This window comes from Notamacropus eugenii, chromosome 1, assembly GCF_028372415.1.
Source record: "Notamacropus eugenii isolate mMacEug1 chromosome 1, mMacEug1.pri_v2, whole genome shotgun sequence".
Taxonomy (NCBI): Eukaryota; Metazoa; Chordata; class Mammalia; order Diprotodontia; family Macropodidae; genus Notamacropus; species Notamacropus eugenii.
The window spans coordinates 219,514,187-219,534,722 of NC_092872.1; the positions used below are offsets into that span (position 1 = coordinate 219,514,187).

At 43.2% G+C, this 20,536-nt stretch overlaps 1 protein-coding gene across 9 annotated transcripts in view; it reads left to right on the top strand.

Annotated features, from left to right (window-relative positions):
* The window catches only part of ARHGAP22 (Rho GTPase activating protein 22), a 414,522-nt gene that overhangs the window by 348,685 nt on the left and 45,301 nt on the right, over positions 1–20,536 (top strand). The window contains exon 1 of one of the 9 annotated variants that reach the window (XM_072627665.1): positions 4,050–4,873. The exons of the other annotated variants lie outside the window; for them this stretch is intronic. Within the exon in view, the coding sequence (XP_072483766.1) occupies positions 4,597–4,873 (277 nt within the window). The 5' untranslated portion in view covers positions 4,050–4,596. Of the gene's footprint in view, positions 1–4,049; positions 4,874–20,536 lie in introns of those variants that run through there. 9 annotated transcript variants of the gene reach the window in all.

The following is a 20,536-nucleotide window of genomic DNA, read 5'->3' on the forward strand; positions in this document are numbered from 1 at the left end:
GTTCAAGCTGGCACTGGTCTGAGCTGAGCCCTGGTTACCCTGGGGTTAGCTAGTTGGATTACCCTCAGATTTTTCCTTTCTGTAATTGGAAGAGGGGAAGGAATCCCAAATCTTTCAGAAACAAAATCCAGAACTGCTTCCTCTGTCTGATAGGAGATATACTATAGTCTGTCTTCTGAGTTCAGTCAAGCTGTGGACCTTGACTTCTCAAATTCCTGTGCATTCACTTGAAAGATTTGTTGTTTCAAATGTGCAGTTCCCAATGTTCCATTCTCTGAATGCTTCATGTGTGAGTGTGTGAGTGTGTGTGTGCAGAACTTCCACAGAAAACCACTTTGAATGGCAGCTGAGACTGGTATGTGGAAGGAAGCTTGGGGGGCAAGGAGGGTCACTATGGGTAGGGAGGATATTTTAAAAAGGAAAGACAGTTTTACAGCCTGGGTCTTTAAGGAGACTCAACTGCCCAACCAGCGATGATAAGAGCCTGTTCACTGACTGTGTCCGCTAATGTTTCCTCCTCTCACAGGGGAAGGAATGACTGTTTCAGCAGTCTTGCTGCATGGCTTAAATTCCCCTGGACTCTGACAGCAGAAGTCATATTAAATAACGTCCCCGCTTTTCATTCCTCTGTTACATTTGTTCTATATCTGGCTCAGATCCCTGGGGCTGGAAATCAGTGGGACCTGTTGGTTTCTAAGTTAGTGCCTGATCCAGGGAGAGAGGTGGAAGATTAGAGAGAAGGCCAAGCGCTGAGCAGCGGGATGGAGATGAACTGTCCTTAATTCTGTAGAGATGTCAGTTCAACACCTTCCAAGTTTACCTGCTCCCATTCATTGCAAACTGCCAAAAGGGGGTCTGGTTTTAACCAGGACTTGGTTTTCAGGAGTCAGGACAGATTTCTCTGGCTCTCCATTTCAAAGGCCCAGATTTCTGGACCCATGAAAAACATGTAATATTTTTCTTTTAAAGGAAAAAAAAATCTGAAAGGGGGGCAAGGGAGTCAGGAGAAGGTTATACATCTGAGATCCTGTCCAAATTAAGCTCTGGACTAATAATAGACATACCATGCAGCTTGGAGTGTGAGGCCCACTCTGTGGGGCAGCTGCTGGTAGGTTATTTCTCTTTGCTGCAACCAACCATTCCTGTTCACGTGGGCCTGCATCTTTCTGTGGGTATATTCACAAGTGACAGTGGAATACAAGGAAAGAATACTGATCTAGGACCACAGAAAGTCAGGTCTGAACTTCCACTCCATCACTGACTAGCCATGGGACTTTGATAGACCTAAAGCCTTCCAATTGTAGAGATAGATGGGAAGTTAAAGACCATAGAGTCCAACCATTTCATTTTACAGATGAGGAAACTGACACCCAGAGACTTGACTAGAACAGCAAGTATTTAGTATCTAAGACAGGGTTTAAATCCAGGCCCTCTAACTCCAATCCTAGCATTGTTTTAGAGGTAGACTCAAAAGCTGGTGCAATTTCTACTGTACTATGCCAGGCAAGTCCTTTTTTACCTCTCTCAGCCTCTGTTTCTTTATCTGTAGAAAAAAGGATTTTACTTAGAGGATCTTTCTGTCTTAGAAACCTTCCTCAGAATAATATTTTAATTGCATTAAATAAATTATATAGGATTACAAAGAAAATTTAGTTATTAAACAATAACTCCCAGAACAAGTTCACAGACCAGAGTTTAAGAACCCCTAACTTATAAAATCTTTGAGGTCACTCCTGGCTCTTGGAATCTTATTATTTGGGACTACTATCCACAGAGTAGATCTTTTTTTCCAAATACATTCTTTACCTTCTGCCAGGGCCCTTTCCCAGTCTACCTAGCTAAACCCCACTAAGGTGACCCACCCCATCTACCTGCTATATATTTTACATATACCTAATTATTTGCATGTTTTCTCTCCCATTAGAGTGAAGGGCCTTTCTTTATAACCACATTACTTAACACAGTTCCTGGCACATAGTAGACACTTAATAAAGTTTGTTGATTGATTGACTGGTTGATTGACCAAGTAAGAATCAATTTCCTCTTAGGAGGAAGAAGTTCATTGATGACCCCTAACATTTATAGTGGGTCTGTGCATCCATCACAAGGCTCTCTCCATGTACCTCACAGGTATTTCTCCTTTACTGCTCCCTGGGAACGTATTTCACTGTCAACCTTCTGGGTCCTTCCTAGAGTTGAACAAGGTTTGCTTCAGATAGGCGGTCAGGCTTGGGGAGGCCATCACTGGGAAAGGGTAATACCTCCCCCATAAGAGGATATGCCCCGCAGACTTCTGACTTCCTAGCAGTCCTATATTGAGCTTTACTCAATATGATTCAATTCAGTTTGACAAACATTCATTAAATGCCTCCTTTGTGTTAGGAGCTATGCTTGTCCTGGGAGTACCAAGACAAACAGAACAAAACCCACTGAGTCCCTTAATCAAGTATACACTGATAAGTTAATACAAAATAAATATGAAGCAGTTTAGGGAGAAGGGGATGCATTAACCATCAAGGTAAATGAGATGGTCGCCTAGATGGCCCCTAAGGTCTCTTCCAGCCCTAAACCTTAGTTCCTATGATCCTAAGTAGACTCTCCACCTGCAGCTAGGAAGTGTAGACCTTGGTGAAGTATAGCTTTATAGTGGGGATGGGCTTGAAGGTGGGGCTCTGATTTACCCACTTGGTTCACCTTGGTTTTGTCCTAAACGACAAAATTGGCTTAGTGAGATTTGCTGCCCTTGCTGCTTCTTCCTTACCTCTTAATCACGCCTCTTTCAGCATGACTCTAGTCACTCAGAAGCCACACAAAGTGTCCCCAAACCTTAGTGTTTACCACAGTCCAAGTACCTCTAGACATCGAAAGAAGTGATGAGAAATTTCCCACTGGGGCTCAAGACAAAATAAATTTTTACTGAAAAAGTAAATATGCCCCACATAATTCCTTTGGGAAGGAGTGAAGGCTCATAGATCTTTAAAATTGAACTATAGGCTATTGGATCTTAGAGCTAGAGCTCAGTGACCATGGAGTTCAGTTTCCTCATTTTACAGACAAGGAAACTGAGTGCCATGCCCAGTGTTACCTGGGAATCGCAGCTTCTAAACAGCTGGGGATCCTGACTAGACTAGACCTCTCAAATTTAAATGGATTTCTGAAGAATTTGCATCATCATAACTCTGTCAGGGGCTTCTTTGTTCCCTCTTTTTATGTATGAAGACACTTTACCTCAAAGGAGTAACATGCCTTTCCTAGAGCCAAAAGTCATACAAGTTAGACCTAGGGCTCAGACCTGGGCTCTTCTGACTCCAAAGCTGGTATAGTGTTCTTTTCCAGTCACTTGCTAAATTCTGAAATCTCTCTCTCTATCTCTCTCTCTCTCTCTCTCTCTCTCTCTCTCTCTCTCTCTCTCTCTCTTCTCCTCCCCTCTCTTCCATCCCTGACCCCTGATATCTCTTTATCCAGTCATTTCATTTAAAATCAGAACATCCATTTCCCCATGACTTTGAATACCAAGGTTTAGCTTGGTTATTTGTGATGAGCCTAAAGCAGGGGTTCTTAGCCTTATTTGTGCGTCCTGGGTTTCTCTGGCAGTCAGGTAAAACCTGGGGAGCTCTTTTCAGAATAATCTTTTTAAATGCATAAAATAAAATACACAAGATTACAAAGGAGACCAGTTATAGTGAAATACAGTTATAATGTTTAAAAAAAAGTTCATGGATGCTAGGAAAAGAACTCCTGGTGTAAAGAAAGATCTTTTTAAGTTTTATAAATGAAGAAAGTGTTTGTTAATGGTTCACAATGTGTCAGGCACTGTGCTAATACTTGCCCTTTTCCACCTTCCTCAAGATTCTGAACTTAACAGATGCCCAATAAAACAAGCATTCCCATAAGTTTAAGTAAGTTTCGCCTGACGTTTCGCAGGGACTCACGCCCCCTCCCCCACTCCCAGCTCTTCACCTGGGTTTTGAAGTGAGGTGACAGGAAAGATTTAGTGCCTTCTCTGTCGGAAGCCCTTCCCCCCGGGGGGAGAATCTCACTTCGGTGTATCAGTTCTCCAGCTCCCTCCCCGGGGCAAGGCGCCCCCAAGGAAGGGACGGGATTAGCTGAAGGGGGTGGGGGGAAGGAAGCCCCACGTTTTGGCCGGTCCCCAAGCCTCTGGGTGTCCGGGGGCTCCTGGGGTGCCGTTACTCTGGGACCCCGGCTGCCGGGCCCGGGGTGGAAAAGTCCCCCTCCTGCGTCCTGTATCCTGATGGAAACTGGAATAGACCGGTGGGGGAAGGGCAGGGCAGGGCAGGGCAGGGAGCCGAGCGGCCGGGGCAGCCCCGCTCGTCACCCCTCAGTCTAGGGAAGGTGCCCGGGGCAGGAGGCCTGCGGACAGGTTCCGCCCGCAGGGAGAGTCTGCAGGGCCCGGCCCGGCCCGCCCGGCCCGCGGGATGCCTTTGTTAAAACTTGCGCTCGGGACTTAGCGGCTGTTTACGTGGGCTGCAGCTCTGCAGGCGGCGGAGGAGGAGAGCGGGGCGGGCAAGATCCTACCTGCCGCCGGCCGGCCTGCCCGCCCGCCGTCTGCGGGGCCGGCGGGCCGCGGCTCATTGGATGCCTGGAATACCTGGGGCACAAGTCATCTGGATGCCAAGGCCCCGAGCGTGCGCCAGATGTGCCTGTGCGGCCGCGCCGAGCCGAGCCCAGCTGCGCCCCGCTCTCCTCCTCCGCTGGCTGCATGGACGGCGGCCAGGGCCGGGGCGGAAGATGTGTCTGATGCCCGACGCCGCCGGGGCCAGCTTCCTCTGCAGCTCCTGCTCGCTCAAGCTGCCCCCCTTCTGCCTGAAGCTCAGCGCCCGCGACCTGACCGAGTGCTGTGCCAGGACCCGAGGTACCCCCGGCTGGCCGCGCGGCCCGGGCCCCCGGGACGTGCCCTCAGAGCCGGCCTTCCCTGCCTCCTCCGCGCTCCTTTCCTCCCTTGCTCCTTCCTTTCGCTCTTTCTTTCTCTTTCTTTCTTCCTTCCTTTCTTTCTTTCTTCCTTTCTTTCTTTCTTTCTTCCTTTCTTTCTTTCTTTCTTTCTTTCTTTCTTTCCTTCTTCCTTCCTTCCTTCCTTTCTTTCTTCCTTCCTTCCTTTCTTTCTTCCTCCCTTCCTTTCTTTCTTCCTTTCTTCCTTTCTCCCTTTCTTTCTTCCTTCCTCCCTTTCTTTCTTTCCTTCTTCCTTCCTTCCTTTCTTTCCTTCTTTCCTTCTTCCCTTCTTCCTTTCTTTCTTCCTTCCTCCCTTCCTTTCTTTTTTCCTTCCTCCCTTCCTTTCTTTCTTTCTTCCTTTCTTCCTTCCTCCCTTTCTTTCTTTCTTCCTTCCTTCCTTTCTTTCTTTCTTTCTTTCTTTCTTTCTTTCTTTCCTTCTTCCTTCCTTCCTTCCTTCCTTTCTTCCTCCCTTCCTTCCTCCCTTCCTTTCTTTTTTCCTTCCTCCCTTCCTTTCTTTCTTCCTTTCTTCCTTCCTTCCTTCCTTTCTTCCTCCCTTCCTTTCTTTTTTCCTTCCTCCCTTCCTTTCTTTCTTCCTTTCTTCCTTCCTCCCTTTCTTTCCTTCTTCCCTTCTTCCTTTCTTTCTTCCTTCCTCCTTTCCTTTCTTTTTTCCTTCCTCCCTTCCTTTCTTTCTTCCTTTCTTCCTTCCTCCCTTTCTTTCTTTCTTCCTTCCTTTCTTCCTTCCTTCCTTCCTTTCTTTCTTCCTTTCTTTCTTTCCTTCTTTCTTTCCTTCCTTCCTTCCTTCCTTCCTTCCTTCCTTCCTTCCTTCCTTCCTTCCTTCCTTCTTTCCTTCCTTCCTTCTTTCCTTCCTTCCTTCCTTCCTTCCTTCCTTCCTTCCTTCCTTCCTTCCTTCCTTCCTTCCTTCCTTCCTTCCTTCCTTCCTTCCTTCCTTCCTCTTTCTTTGTTAACCGTTTCCTCCTGCCTTTTTTCGTCCGCCCTTTCTCTCTCATTCTTTTTTTTCTTTGCTAAGGGAAGACAGCTGGTTGGCAGGAGTAGCAATGAGCTCTTTGTGGATGGGGGTGGGGGAGAGAACAGTCCCGGGGCTTTCTTCGTTTCCTGCTCTGGGCTTTAGACAGAGCGCTAGAAGGAGAGAAATTGGGTTCGACCTTTGTGCGTGTGTGACCTTGGGCAAGTCGTGCTCCTTTCTTTGGTCCTCGGTGTCCCCGGCTAGACGATTGGGAGGGGGAGGGGCTGGAATGACCGTCTCCTTACTGACCTTTTTTCCTGCTATAAATCTGTAATACTGTGTTCTGGGAGTGAGCGTGTGCGGAGGGAAGGAGGACGAAAGGGAGCTGGGGCAGTCACCTGGAGGACAGCTGTGAGATGGGGCTCGGACCCTGGTTGGCACGTGTGTGCCAGGCGTGTGCAGACGCCCTGGTGCGCCGACATCCCCGGCTGCCTGCCTTCTCCATGCCTGTGGACTCACCGGGACCGCGAATGTCCGCCAGAGACGTGACATCCAGCCAGGATGGGCTGCAGCGCCTATGGGGGCATCTGGGGGAAGGGACGGTTCCGCGGATCGTAGCTTGAAAGCTGGCACCTTTCCGCGGTGCCCTCAAGCTGCCTTTGAGTTTTCGGCCCTGGGGGGGTTGCATGACCTTTCTATGGGGCTGGTAAAAGAGAACTTTCCCCCCTCCCGTCTCCCTTGGTAGAATGTTCTTAGAAAAAAAAATTAGGAAGGAAGATGTTTTTACTGCCCACTGCATGTCTGAACAGCACCGCTGAATGCATGGGCATTGTCAGGCTAAGGAGGGTGGGAGAGCTATTCAGGCCAGGAGGAAAACAGCTGGTTTGTCCAAGTTGCTGAGTGCTTGTTTTCCTGGAGCAGAGACGACTTGAGAAGGAGAAGGAAAAGAGTCCCCTCCTCTGTCCATACCCACCCCAATAAAAAAGATTTGGTGTGGAATCTGGTAGGCCCTCCGACAGTTTAAGGGGATGGCCCTGCCCACCTCCCCTACTTGCTGGGAAGGCTCTCTAACTCTGTAAGGCTCTGTTTTGCCCTAGGGCAGAGATGAGGATGTTCACTCCTTGGGGGCTAATCTCTACTAGGGGAGGGGCTTGCCAGCTAGCCAGGTGCATGGAAATCCCTGGAAAGCCAGGGGGACAGCTTGAATGGAACTGGGAAGCAGCTGAGGCAGTGCCCTGAGGAATTTCAGGTTTATCCATGAGAACAGCAGTTTGCCAAATTCCATGTTGGTGGCAGGAGATGGTGGTTTTGTATGGGTTTTTTTTTTTCTTCTTAAAGCGTAGGCTGAGACCTCGAGGAACAGGCAGGATTGGCTGTGTTTCCAGGGTTTCAGACTATGCCACTGGAACTGATTTCTGGCTGGCATCTCATTACTCAGGCCTGCCAGGGCCTTTGAGGTAACTCACAAGTCACCAGTGTTTTTTCTTACATTTCACTGATGAGCTCTGCTCGGCGAGACTGGAACCTCAGGAAAGGGCGGGGGAGGGAGGAAAGGAGAGAAACCTTCAAGGTCACCTAGCTGAATAGAACGAAAACTCTGAGCAGCTGCAAACTGGTTTTCCTCCCGGGTCTCCCTCTTCACTCCCGAAACCCCATTAAGGTCATTTGTGAATGAAATGGTCTGCCTGACTGGAGTGGGAGTGGAACTACCAGATGGAACACCTGGTATGGAAGATACCTGAGGTCTCACCACAAAGTCTGTTCATAATAACTGACTTTATAACAACCCTGTGAAGCAGAACTACAGAGGTTTATAATAACCATTTTGCAGATGGGGAAACTGAGGCTGAGAACTGTATAGTTCTTACTGTATAGAACTTACTCAAGGTTACACAGCTAGTGTTAGAAGAATTGAACTCCGATCTGTTCTTTCTACTGCGTCATACTGCCTCTCCCATTCTAAGTGCGCTGTGGAAGGAGGGATCTCCTGGATTTTCAACATAGGATAGGGGGAGGTATTTCTGCCCTTTGTTGGAGCAGACTTATATGACAAAAATAAGGACTTCCCCCTCTCTCCACACACACGTAACAGCACCATGAGCTCTCCCATGTAGCATGAGCATAAGGGGAAAGAAGGAACAGATATTCCTCAAAGCCTATCCTGTGACAGTCGCCATGCTGAGTGCTTTCCAAATACCTCATTTGATTCTCACAACAACTCTGGAAGGTGGGTGCCATTATCCCCGTTTTACAGTTGAGGAAATTGAAACAAACCAAAGTTAAATAACTTGCTCAGGGTCACACAGATAGTACATGTCTGAAGCTGGATTTGAACTTAGGTCTTTTCCTGACTCTGAGGCTGTTATTTTATTTACTATCCCACCTAGATGCTAAGAGTACCAGGGGAAGATACTGTCCTTGGTAATATTAATAATTTGAATATAATCTCAGTAGAGAGTTCTGATGAGGAACTGGGTTGGACCTACAAATTTCCCTGTGTCAGGGGTAGAGCTAACAGTAGTAACACCCAGCATCAATGCCCTGAATTTCCCAGTTGTCATTCAAAGCCAGGCTTTTCCTGAACGGACTCCAGATTGCTTCAGTGACTTCTAGGCCACTGTGTAGGTGATAGTGGTTTGGGTTTAGATGTTGTCTCTCTGCTTTGGAACCCTGAAAGGGGCCCCTTCCCAATGTCTCAGATCTCCCTGAAAGGGAGTAGTGTCTATCTCTTAAAAATAAACAGGAGTAAAATCCTCCATCAGATCTCACTCCACTGCTGTCATTAATCATGCCTGACAGGGTTTGATTTTCCCTCTTATGTAAAAGGGAAAATAGATCCGTAAATAATAACAAGGATGGTAAGCAATTGAGTGACAAATTGTTTACAGCTTCCTGAATTGCTTGCTTCCGGAAACAGAATCTGCTCCTTCCTCTTCAGGAGGGGAGAACAGGAACTAGGGAGTTGAGACAGTTAAAAAAAGAAGGCTACTCTTGGTAGAGTGGAAGAAGGAAATTCTCCGAGTCTGAGCATGTGGCGCAGGGGATCAGGCACTGGTTCTGGAAGCAGAAGACTCAACTCACATCCTGCTTCACATACTCCTTAGTTGTTTGACATTGGGCAAGTCATTTCACTTCTGTTTGCCTCAGTTTCCTCAACTGTAAAATGAAGATAATAGTAGCATCTACCTCCCAAGGTTATTCTGAATATCAAACGAGATAATTTTTGAAAAGGACTTAACACAGCGCCTGCCACGTAATAGGTGATATGTAAATGTTAGCTATTATTATTTAGGGTTAGAATGGACCTTAAATGTAGTCAGATGTGAGGATCACAAATCTTAAAAGGGACCTTAGAGGGTATCTAATTCAACCTCATTATACAAATGAGAAACCTGAGGTGGAGGGAAGTTTAGTGACTTGTCCAGGGTCACATACTGTCTGAAGCAGAATCCTTCCTTTCTTCTTTCCTTTCTTCCTTCCTTCTTCCTTCTTCCCCTTATATTCATATTGTGCTTACCTTGTGCTAAGCACTGTGGTAAGTGCTTTACAAGTATTATCTCATTTGATCCTCACAACAGCCCTGCAAGGTTAGGTGTTATTATCCCCATTTTGTTGATGGGAAAACTGCAGCAAACAGGTTTAATATCTTGCCCAGGGGTCACACAGCTAGCAAATGTCTGATGCTTGATTCAAACCCAGTTCTTTTTAGCTTCGGTCCAGTGTTGCCTCTCTCAGTCTATCACCATTTTACAGATGAAGAAACTGAAGCCCTAAGTGAATTGCCCAAGGTCCCACAGACTTCCCTTGACCTTGATGGCAGCTCTTGCTCTCCAGCATCCTCATTAGCAACCCAAAATAGTCTTGATGTGCTCAGGCTAAAGAACGGGGGGCAATGGTCCTCTCCCCCAAGGTGGGCCCCCTAACTGGATAACAGCCCCATCCTTCCACCTGGCAGTCAAGTTGAAAGTTCATCCTCAGTCTTCTTCCTCTCCTCCATGACTTTCTGAGCCTCATATCTCCAGGGTAACACAACACCCCCAAAGCAGTTGTTTCATCCATAGCCTCGTCAGAGGGCACAAGTATAGACAAGCCATCTTTAGCCACTTTGATGTACAGACAGATAGGCCATGTATCACATCCATCCATTCTTTGGGACACCCTTAGGGATGCCTGAAGACATTGGGTGACTTCAGCAGTGACATCTACGATACATAAGAAGAACAATTTCTGTGGGTACAACTACAAAGAATTGGCAAAGACACAGTCCTGGCATTTGCTCACTTCTCTTTCTTAATTCTCTTCTTGTAGGAATTTTCTCATCTACCTCCAGGGCTTCAGCTCTCACTGCTAGGCAGATGATTTCCATGCTGTTTCACAAGACTAAGCCACTTCATTCAAGCCTGAGTTTCCAACTGCCTAATAAACATCCCTGCCTGGATTTCCACAGCATCTAATCTTCAACATTCTCAAAACCAAAAAATTAAGCTTGTCTCTATGATGAGACTGAGAAAGTCACTTAATTTCGCTTTGCCTTTTTTCCCTCATCTGTAAAATGAGGGGGTTTTACTCCATTGTCTCAAAAGTCCCTTCAGATTCTAAAACTATGAACCAAAGCCCTTGCTCCCTTCTTATCCACAGTTTTACTCCTAGCTTCCTCATTTCTGTTTATGACACCAGTCATCATTTTTTCCCAATTACGGGGGCAAACTCAAAACCTGAGTCATCTTTGACTCCTATCTCTTTCTTCCTCTTTCTTTTCCCTGCCCCCCTCAAACCCTTCCCACCTCCCATTGTCACCTGTTGCTGTCCTGCTGGTGCCCTCCTTTCCTTTGTCTCTACCTCCAACCTAGATTAGCGTCTCGTTAACTTCTGGTTTGGACCCCACCGTTGGCAATAGCATCCTTTCAACAGGTGTCCTTAACCTATATATCCTTCCCTATTTAAACTTCTTACTCATGACTTCCATTGTAATAGCTTATATCTACTCAGCGCTTAAAGGGTGCATTATCTCATTAGATCCTTGAGATACAAGAGCCCTTGGAGTTTATTGAAAAGAAAAGATGCGTAGTCAGACCCACGCTTTAGGAAAATTAAACTTTGGTGGCCATAAAATAGATGGATGAGAGAAGAGACTTGAGGTGGAGACACCAGCTATAAAGTTATTACGATAGTTCAGGCAAAAGGTGACAAGAGCCTGAATTAAATTTAGAGTTGGGGAAATAAAGGGAAGAAAATTAATGTTAGTGATATTGTGGAGGTAAAATCGACAAACTTGGCAACTGAGTGACTTTCTGGGGAGAAGGGGAGTTTGGAGCAGAGGGATATCTCTGAGGATGTGAACCTGTGTGGTAGGAAAGATGGTAGTACCTTCAACACATATAGAGAAATTCAGAGGAGAGATAGTGTTGGGGCTGGGAGAAGAGAGCGTTCTGTTTTAGACACAGTGAGTTTGAAATACCTGCGGCACATCCAGCTTGGAATGTCCAATAGGCAGTTGGTGATGCATTAGTGGAGATCAGCACAGACTAGAATTCAATATATAGAAGTTAGTCGTTCCCCTTTCCCTGCCTCAACCCAATATATTCCCTCCTTCCTCTGAATCTACTTTTAGTTATTCATCTGGATCTATGTTTAACTAAATGAATGGGATGTCTTTGATGGGTTAACCAATCTCATTTTGAATGGCAATAAATATTCTATTAATCTTCAAATGGATCTTCATTCTTTTCTCAAATCAGTCATTGTAACCAACAGGACTAGAAAAGAAATACTTCCATTGGCTGCCCCATTTCCAAGGCCCATTTCAGTTATGACTTCTTAAAGGAGGCTTTCCTTATTCTTAGTGGGTGCTGGTATTTTCCCCTTCCCTTTTCACTGTGAATGTTTAATTTTTGTCTCTCAACTCTAGCAATGGCTTCTAATAGAGCCTAAATGCTTGTTGAATGAATGAATGAACCCCTCAGTGCTTTCTCTAGGTCTCTCTTAGGACACTTTTTACACTTTATTTTTTGTAAATAAGATTTTATTGATACCATTTTTTTTTACAGCACCATAATTTCCCTGTTTTACTGAAGTTCTTTGTGTATTTGTCTTATCTCCTCCATCTGGGGGAGATTTTTACTGGTATACAAAACTTTCACTACTATTTACTACTGTCTTAAAACCTATAAACCAAAAAAACTAACTTTCCCTCTTCCTCCTCACTTGGTCCAGCTTCATTGTGGTATAGTGGAAAAGTGGGGTGACTTGAAATAAGGAGACCTGGGAATTTATTACCTATGTGAAGTAGAGGAGAAGCAAGTTAGTTTCCCTCTCTGTGCCTGTTTTCCCTTCTGTCAAATAAAAGGGTCAGACTAGCGGATTTCTTAGGTTCTTTCCAGCTCCTATGACAAACATCAATTTCCCATTCAGACCTTCATGGCCAAGGAGGGCAGCAGAAATAGTCCGAGAGTTTAACTGGTCTCTGGGAGTAGAGTTTGAGTTAGGAAATCCTGATGTACATTTTTGCTGTCCTGCCTGTAAGTAGCAATTAACCCTTAAAACACCCTGATGAATTTGCATTTCAAATAGTCCAGCCGGCTAGATAGAGTGCTCCTATACTTCTGAACTTGTTTCCAAACCCAGCAGCAAATAAAAAGGCCCAGGAGGAAACGGATGAATAATGCCATCTTTCTTTAGGTACTGTGCTGAAAGCTCTGCCCCCCTTAAAAAAATGGAGCCCTGATAGAAAGATAACTTCTTTTGCCCAAGAAGATGCAGCAGCCACACTTGGAGGGACAGGGGTGGCAGAGCTCTGCTTTCTAACCATGTCCACATCAGCTCAGGTACTACCACTTATGGGAAGCCTTCTTCCATCCCCTCTTCTGCTAGTGTGTCCCCCTCTCACCCCCCACCATTACCTGTATTTACATCGCATAGACTTCATACGTTTAAATGTATTGTTTTTGTATTTCCCAGCTCCTAGGATGGCACCTGTTATGTAGTGAGTGCTTGTGGTTTGTCCTTCATTCTCGGAGAGGACCATGACATCAGGGAGGTGATGCCAGGACTTGCAAGTGAATTGGATTTAAGTGACTGGGGAAAGTCGCCAGCCTCACTTTCTCCCCCGGAGCCATCTGGGTCCAGTGGCCAGATATAGATTAGGAGGCCTAGGGATTGCCCAGGATGGAGTGGGAGACCTTGGCCTCATAGTGAGTGACCCATCCTTCTACTTGGCAGTCAAGTTGGAAGTTCATCCTCAATCTTCTTCCTCTCCTCCTTGACTTTCTGAGCCTCACATCTCCTTGGTAACACAACACCCCCAAAGCAGTTGTTTCATCCATAGCCTCGTCAGAGGGCACAAGTATAGACAAGCCATCTTTAGCCACTTTGATGTACAGACAAATAGGCCATGTATCTCATGAAGATAATAATAACACCTACCTCCCAGGGTTATTCTAAATATCAAATGAGATAATTTTTCATTTCAAATAGTCATAGTATGAGACACATACAAGGTGTAACCTTGGGCAAGTCACTAACCTCTCTCAGACTCAGTTTCCTCATCTGTAAAATGAGAACAATGGTAACACCTACTTCTTGGGACTATTGTGATTCCAAATGATTCCAAATGATGTCTATGTTCTGGAGTGAAGCCATTAGAAAGGGGTTGGATCTGTATAAAGAGTAGATGGAATAACAAATCAGCTGTATGTCTGTAAATGTGCCCAGCCTAGTTAGATCCTGGGAATGTAATTGTCTTCATGGAGTACAGTGCTTCCCAAAGTTTTTTTGTTTCATGAACATCTTCTAACAACAAAACAACTAAAACAATGTTCTACAATTATTTATTGCTTAAGACGCCATTAAAGAATTTTTAGCATGAACTCCTTGAACTAGGGTTGAGGAGCTGAATCCAAAGTTTGGTTTCAGTCAAAGAGCTGTACTTGAGGACCGAGAGGGCCACATTTGACCTCGAGGCCACAGGTTCCCCACCCCTGCAGACTTGACCCATCATTATAAAAGGTTCATGAACCACTAAATGGGAACCATTGGAGCAGTAGATAGTGGTGGATTTGGAGTCAAGAATACCTGGCTGCAAATTCTTCTTCCAGTCACTAGCTGTATGATCCTTGGGAAATCACTTAACTTATCTTGGCCTCAGTTTCTCCTCTGTAAAATAAGGGGGTTGAACCATCTCTAAGGTCCCTTCCATCTCTGTCTTTGATTCTATAATAATTATGCTGCATTTTTAGATTCAAAAATAATCCTGTGAATTTATATTCACATTAATTCTCTGATGCAGGTTGTGAAAGTATTCATTACAATTTAGAGATGAATAAACTGAGGCTCAGAGAATGAAAGGTCTTATCCGAGGTCACACAGCTAGGGCAGAGCTGGAATCTGGTTCTCATTCGGCCACATCATATTGCTAGTCCAAGGGATTAGCCTCAAAGTTTTGAAACAAACTTTTTTTTTTTTTTTTGCAATTTTGTCACATTATAGGAAAGCAAGCTCAAAGGATTAAGAGCTGGAAAAGAGATTAGAGATTATCTAGTTCAAACCCCTAATTTTACATGTGGGGAAACTGAGGCCCAGAGAGATTAAGTGATTTCCCCAAGTTGATATGCTCAGTAGGTAACAGCCAGGTGTGTACTCAGGTTTTCTAATATCAGGTCCAGTTCTCTTAGTACTCCAGTTGGTTGTTGTTTAGTCCTTTCAGTCATATCTGACACTTTGTGACCCTATTTGGGGTTTTCTTGGCAATGATACTGGAGTGGTTTGCTGTTTCTTTCTCCAGCTCATTTCACAGGTGAGGAAACTGAGGTAGACAAGATTAAGTGACTTGCCCAGGGTCACTCAGCTATTAAATGTCTGAAGATGAGTCTTCCTGACTCCAGGCCCAGCACTCTATCCATATCCCTGCCTAGCTGCCCCGACTTACCCATTACATTTTCCAAATTGTCATAGTTTTGGATTCTTGTGTTCTTATCTATCTTGTTTTATGTGTTTCATGAAACATATGTTTTGCATTTGTGTTCCCAGTCCACCCAATAGTAATTGCTGAAGAATTTGTGATGGCAGTCCATTCTTGGTCTGTTCATGAGTGTGGTGAAGTCATCTACTTTGGCAGAAACGCTTTCACTGATAATAGTGACACCCCAATTATTTAACTCATCTGGTCTGGGTGGTCAGCAAAGAGGGGACTGTCAAATAACAATGAAAATTGTTTTCCTTTGTAGCTTAGCAAAGCAGTAAACTCATTCTGGACTATATTAGACAAGTAGTTTACAAAAGTAATAGGCTTTGAAATCATGTCCTTCAATGCTGTGTCCTAGTTGATAATTAACTCTATGATAACAAGAAAGTTCCTAGTATTATGGCAAACAGTTTTATCACCAGAGCTTTTAAATGTTAGACTAAGTTATTTTAATAGATTGTAATTGATATCTCTTTTTTTATATCACCTACATTTCACCCCTCCCAAAGGCTATTCCTTATAGAAAAGAATTTTTTTTAGAAAATAGAAAGAGAAAAATAAATTCGGTAAAACCAGACAACACTTTGATGTTATATGCAATATTCCACACATAACCTCTTCCTACTTGTGAAAAAGAATAAGGGAAAATGTCTTGCTCAATTAATTTATGCATAAAAAAGAATGGCCTGAAAAATTAATTGGATTCCACATCACTTTTTTACATTTCTTAATCGATTTTTGCTTCATCATGCCTTTTTTTTAATATCACCTTCATTTCTAAATATATTCCTTTTCTTTATCTATCTAGGGAGCCATCCCTTGTAACATGATTTTAAAAGCAGCAAAAATAAAAAACAAAAGTGGCTATCATCCTCAATAACGTCCTTCATGGATGCTTTTTAATATTAATTTCTTCTTCAGAGAATTAGTACAACAAATCAGTGAATTCTTGTGTTCCTCCTGTATGTGTTCACAAAAGTTTTAGGCTTGGGGTTGTTTTTGGTTTTTTTTTTTATCTAAATAGCCTTGTTTTCAGTTTAAATGACCTTTTTGAGAGATTTGATGGTAAAAAAGAATTCAGGGAAGCAAGATAATGGTTTGCCCAATCTCAGGCTCATAAATTCCCAGAATCTCCCAATTGGAAGAGACTTCTGAGAATATCTAGTCCAATCTGTACCAGAACAGGAAACCCCTCTAGACAGCAGTGATGAGTGATCATCTCATTGGAAAATTACTCAGGAAATCTATAAAGAAACACAGTACTTATCATGCTGCTTTAATAATGTATCCTAAATCCAGTGGCCCCAGGGTGTGTCTGTTAGCTAGCTGGCTTGGCCAATGAGTTAGCTTGGAGCAGGAGGAGGTTCACTGGGGAACCAGTAGCAAAATGAATGAAAAATTTAGTTGGAGAAGAAAAACTTTCCTGGGTACAGTATGAAAGAGCTCAGGCTCAGTGTGCTGGGGGACAAACTCCAAAGCCTGGTGCCCACATAGGTCATATTGAGAAAAAAGGCAATTCCTCCAAAACCATCTTGCTCATCACTTCTTATAGTATTCCATCTCAACTATGTGCCACAATTTGTTCAGCCATTTCACAGCTGATGAGCATCCCCTCAATTTCTGAATCTTTGCCACCACAAAAAGAGCTGCTATAAATATTTTTGTACAAATAGGTCCTTTCCCCTTTTCTTCGATCTCTTTGGGATTCAAACCTAGTAATGATATTGCAGTTTTATAAGTCTTTGGGCATGGTTCCAAATTGCTCTCCAGAATGGTTGGACTAACTCATCACTTGACCAGTAGTGCATTAGTGTCCCAATTTTCCCACATCCCCTCTGGCATTTGTTATTTTCCTTTTCTGTCATGGTAGCCAGTCTGATGGGTGTGAGACAAATGCATATATGTATGTATGTATATATAAAGTTCAAAGACCTCATGTTGAGAACCCCTTGTTAGTGGGTGCTATTTCAGAGCCAGGAAGACCTAATTGCTAGTCCTGCCTGAGATACATACAAGGCATAACATTGGGCAAATCACTAACCTCTCTCAGACTCAGTTTCCTCATCTGTAAAATGAGAACAGTGGTAGCACCTACTTCTTGGGACTATTGTGAAGATCAAATGAGATAAAACACAGCACAATAATACTTAAAACACTATACATAGTTTGGTGTCTACTTGCCCTATCCATTTTCCCAGGACTGAGTCACATGTAGATGCTTATGGGAAGAGATTCATAAATAGTAGTTAATGACATCTACGAATAACATCTTCCAGAAAAGAAAACAGGGCACCAAGCATTATGTTTAGTGTCTCCAGCCTGACTCAAGCTTAATGGAGAGGATTGGTCTTGATCATCATCATGCCAGCTTCTGGTTTTAGATACATCACAGATTATAGATGTAGACGTAGAAGCTATTACAAAGCCATCTAGTCCCCTCCCCTCCCCTACACCCTTCCATCTTGGCTCCTTGCCTACAGACTAAAAAGGTATTTACCTTTTATATTATTGAGGGAGTCTTAGTTCCTTTCAAAAAAATTAGTTTACAAGCATTTATTTTCTTCCCCTCCTCCATTAAGACAAAAGAAAACCACCCTCCTCCTCTAACAGATATGCATAATAAAGCAAAACAGTTCCCCACATTAGCCATGTCCAAAAATGTATGTCTCCTTTGGCTCTTTGAGCCCATCCACTCTCTGTGGGTACGTGGGTAGCATTCCTCATGGTCAGTCTTCCGGAATCATGTTTGGGCATTTGTTCCTTGTGTTGATCTGAGTTCTTAAGAATTCCAAAGTTGTTTACCTTTAAGATGCTGCTGCTGTTGTACATATTTGTACTTCATTCACTCTGCATCAGTTTCTCCAAGACTTCCCAGGGTAACTCGCTATTCACCATTTCTGATGGCACAATAGCACTCCATTTCACAGATACACATAATATGTTCAGACATTTCCTACTTGAAGGGTCTCCCTCAGTTTCCAGTTATTTGCCACTGCCAACAGAGCTGCTTTAAATGCTTTTTGTACCTATGGGTCCTTTGCCTCTTTCTTGGATCTCTTTGGGGTATCACTAAGTCAACAGTTATGCATAGTTGAGTTACTTTGGGGTGCGTAATTTTAAATTGCTTTTCAGAATGACTGGACCACTTTAACAACTCCACCATGAAACCTTAGTCTTTTTTTTCCTAAATTTAGGAAGAAACTTATCCTGAAAGCAGTTTCATGAATAGATGAGCAAAATAATAATAATCCTTATTATAATTATATCACATGAATTGTATTGACTGTTAGAGACTTTGTTAGCCCACTGCCAGTTGGATGATTTTAATAAATTTCATTTCTTTTACGGAATTCTGAAAGTGAAGCTAATTTCTCTTTTATAGTTCAGGGAGCTTTCCTTGCTTCCAAATTGACACTTTGTTTTCTATTAAATTTTCTTAAGCCCTGGCATTCTTTTTTGTTGTTGGTGTCATTGGTGGTGTTTTTAATTCTGTATGCTAGGGGCAGCTAGGTGGTGCAGTGGATAGAGCATCAGTGCAGGAGTCAGGAGGACCTGAGTTTAAATCTCACCTCAGACACTTGACACTCACCAGCTGTGTGACCTTGGGCAAGTCACTTAACCCCAATTGCCTCATTCTGGGTCATCTCCAGTCATCCTGAAGAATATCTGGTCACTGGATTCAGATGGCTCTGGAGGAGAAGTGAGGCTGGTGACCTGCACAGCCTTCCTTTACCCAAAACAAAGTCAAGTGCAAGTCATGTCATCATTTCTCTGATGGCTTGGTCTTCTTGGGCAACAAAGGACAAACACACACACACACATGAATTCTATATGCCACAGGGCTCTGATGTAATAATTTCTTAATACATTGAAATTGAAAGGATGCAATAGAATTCAATTTTTGCAAAATATTTCAAAGTCCAGTCAGTCAACTAGTACTGATTAAGTCCTACTACACAATGTTTGATTTACCATTCTTCAGACCTCTACCTAAAGCGGATTATTTTTGTAATATGAATTTATCCCTACCTACCCACTTCACTTAGCATATAGTAAAGGCATGCACAAAAACAATACCTTTATACAAGTCATAAAATGTACTAAAATGCAGACATTTTCGATGCTATTCCATGATGATAAACAGAATTATGGAATGAAAGGTAAAGTTAATAATAAACTATGCACAGTATTGCACAGTAAGGTTAACATAGGTGTGCAATATGTTGTCTCTCCCCTACCCACTGCACCTAGCATTTATCCCTGGTGTTTGGTTCTGCAATTTTTTTTATGAAGTTATCAAGAGATATTTGGCCCATAGCTCTTTTTTTCCTTGTGTATCTGATGATATCAAGCAATATTATACTCAGCTAGTCTTTGAACTTTTAAAAATCTCAAAGCATTTGGATCCATCTTTTCAATACAAGAAAAAAATTCATTTATATGATGCAATGCATCTTCTGACTGTTTCGTTGTGAACCTTTTCATTTGGCCTCAGTTTCCAAAGCTTCCTTTTCTTAATCTGCAGTCTTTACAGCTAGCAGCTCAATTGGATTCCCTTTCCACAGTTCTCTGTGAAATTTAATCAACCCTTCTAAATCATTCTCATCATCTCTAGCTCCAGTTCTTCTGCTAATTTTACAGTCTTGTCCCTCGCTTCTTTGAATGTTTCATCTTTGTCAAATCCACTGGAACAAACTTCCAGGCAAACTTTTTCCTAAACTTTCTTCATACATGTTTCTGTTACATCTTCCCATGCCTCAGCAATATTCCGGATTGCTTGGTAGTATTATGGGACTTCAGAAATCTGTCTATGTCAAGTACTTATCTGCATCCAAAGCTGCAGTTGCCTGCGCAAATGTAGAAATTTGAAATCACTCCCTGATCCTCCTGTTGTAATAATGTGGTAGAGTAGGGAGAAGGCAGACCACCTTTACAATTTCTTTAAAAAGATGGGGAGGGTGACCCAGGGCATTATTCATAAATAAGTAGAATCTCGAAAGGAGTGCCATTATCATTACAAAACTTCCAGGCTATTCAAGCCGTAGGGTTGAGAAATAATAATACACAAGTAGTGTCTCCTTGCTCATTTCTTTCTATGCTTTGAGATTTTCTGTATGGTACACAAGAACAGGTTTTAAATTGCAAGTCCCAGAAGTATTCTTCCAAGCAGAAGAGTGACTCTATTTTTAAAGCTTTGTTCCCGAGCATAGGCTTTTTCTCTGCCATGATGTAGATTTGAGATGGCATTCTTTGTTAAAATAGGCTAGTTTCATCTACGTTAAAGATTTGCTATGGCAAGTAGGGAGCTTCTAATTTTTTCTTTCTTTCTTTCTTTTTTGCGGAAACTCTGGAAACATCTTTGCTGCTGGCAGCCTCTCCCAACATTTGCACGTTATGAAATCCTGCATGATTTTTAAATCATGCAAAGGAATAACTTCTTGCTGTAAATACCCATGTTCCTTCAGGGTGCTTTACCTTTAAATCTTCAAAGAAACTTCTAGTCATTGCTTGAATTGTCACATCAAACTTACAGGAATACTCTTCTGAGTCTGGTCTATCCACATAAGTAATAGTTTTGTCATCTCTAGAATACTACCTCCTCTTTGTTTAGACAGATCAGCTGACCTCATTCAAGCACTGCCTTTTGTCTGCTACTTTATCAGGGT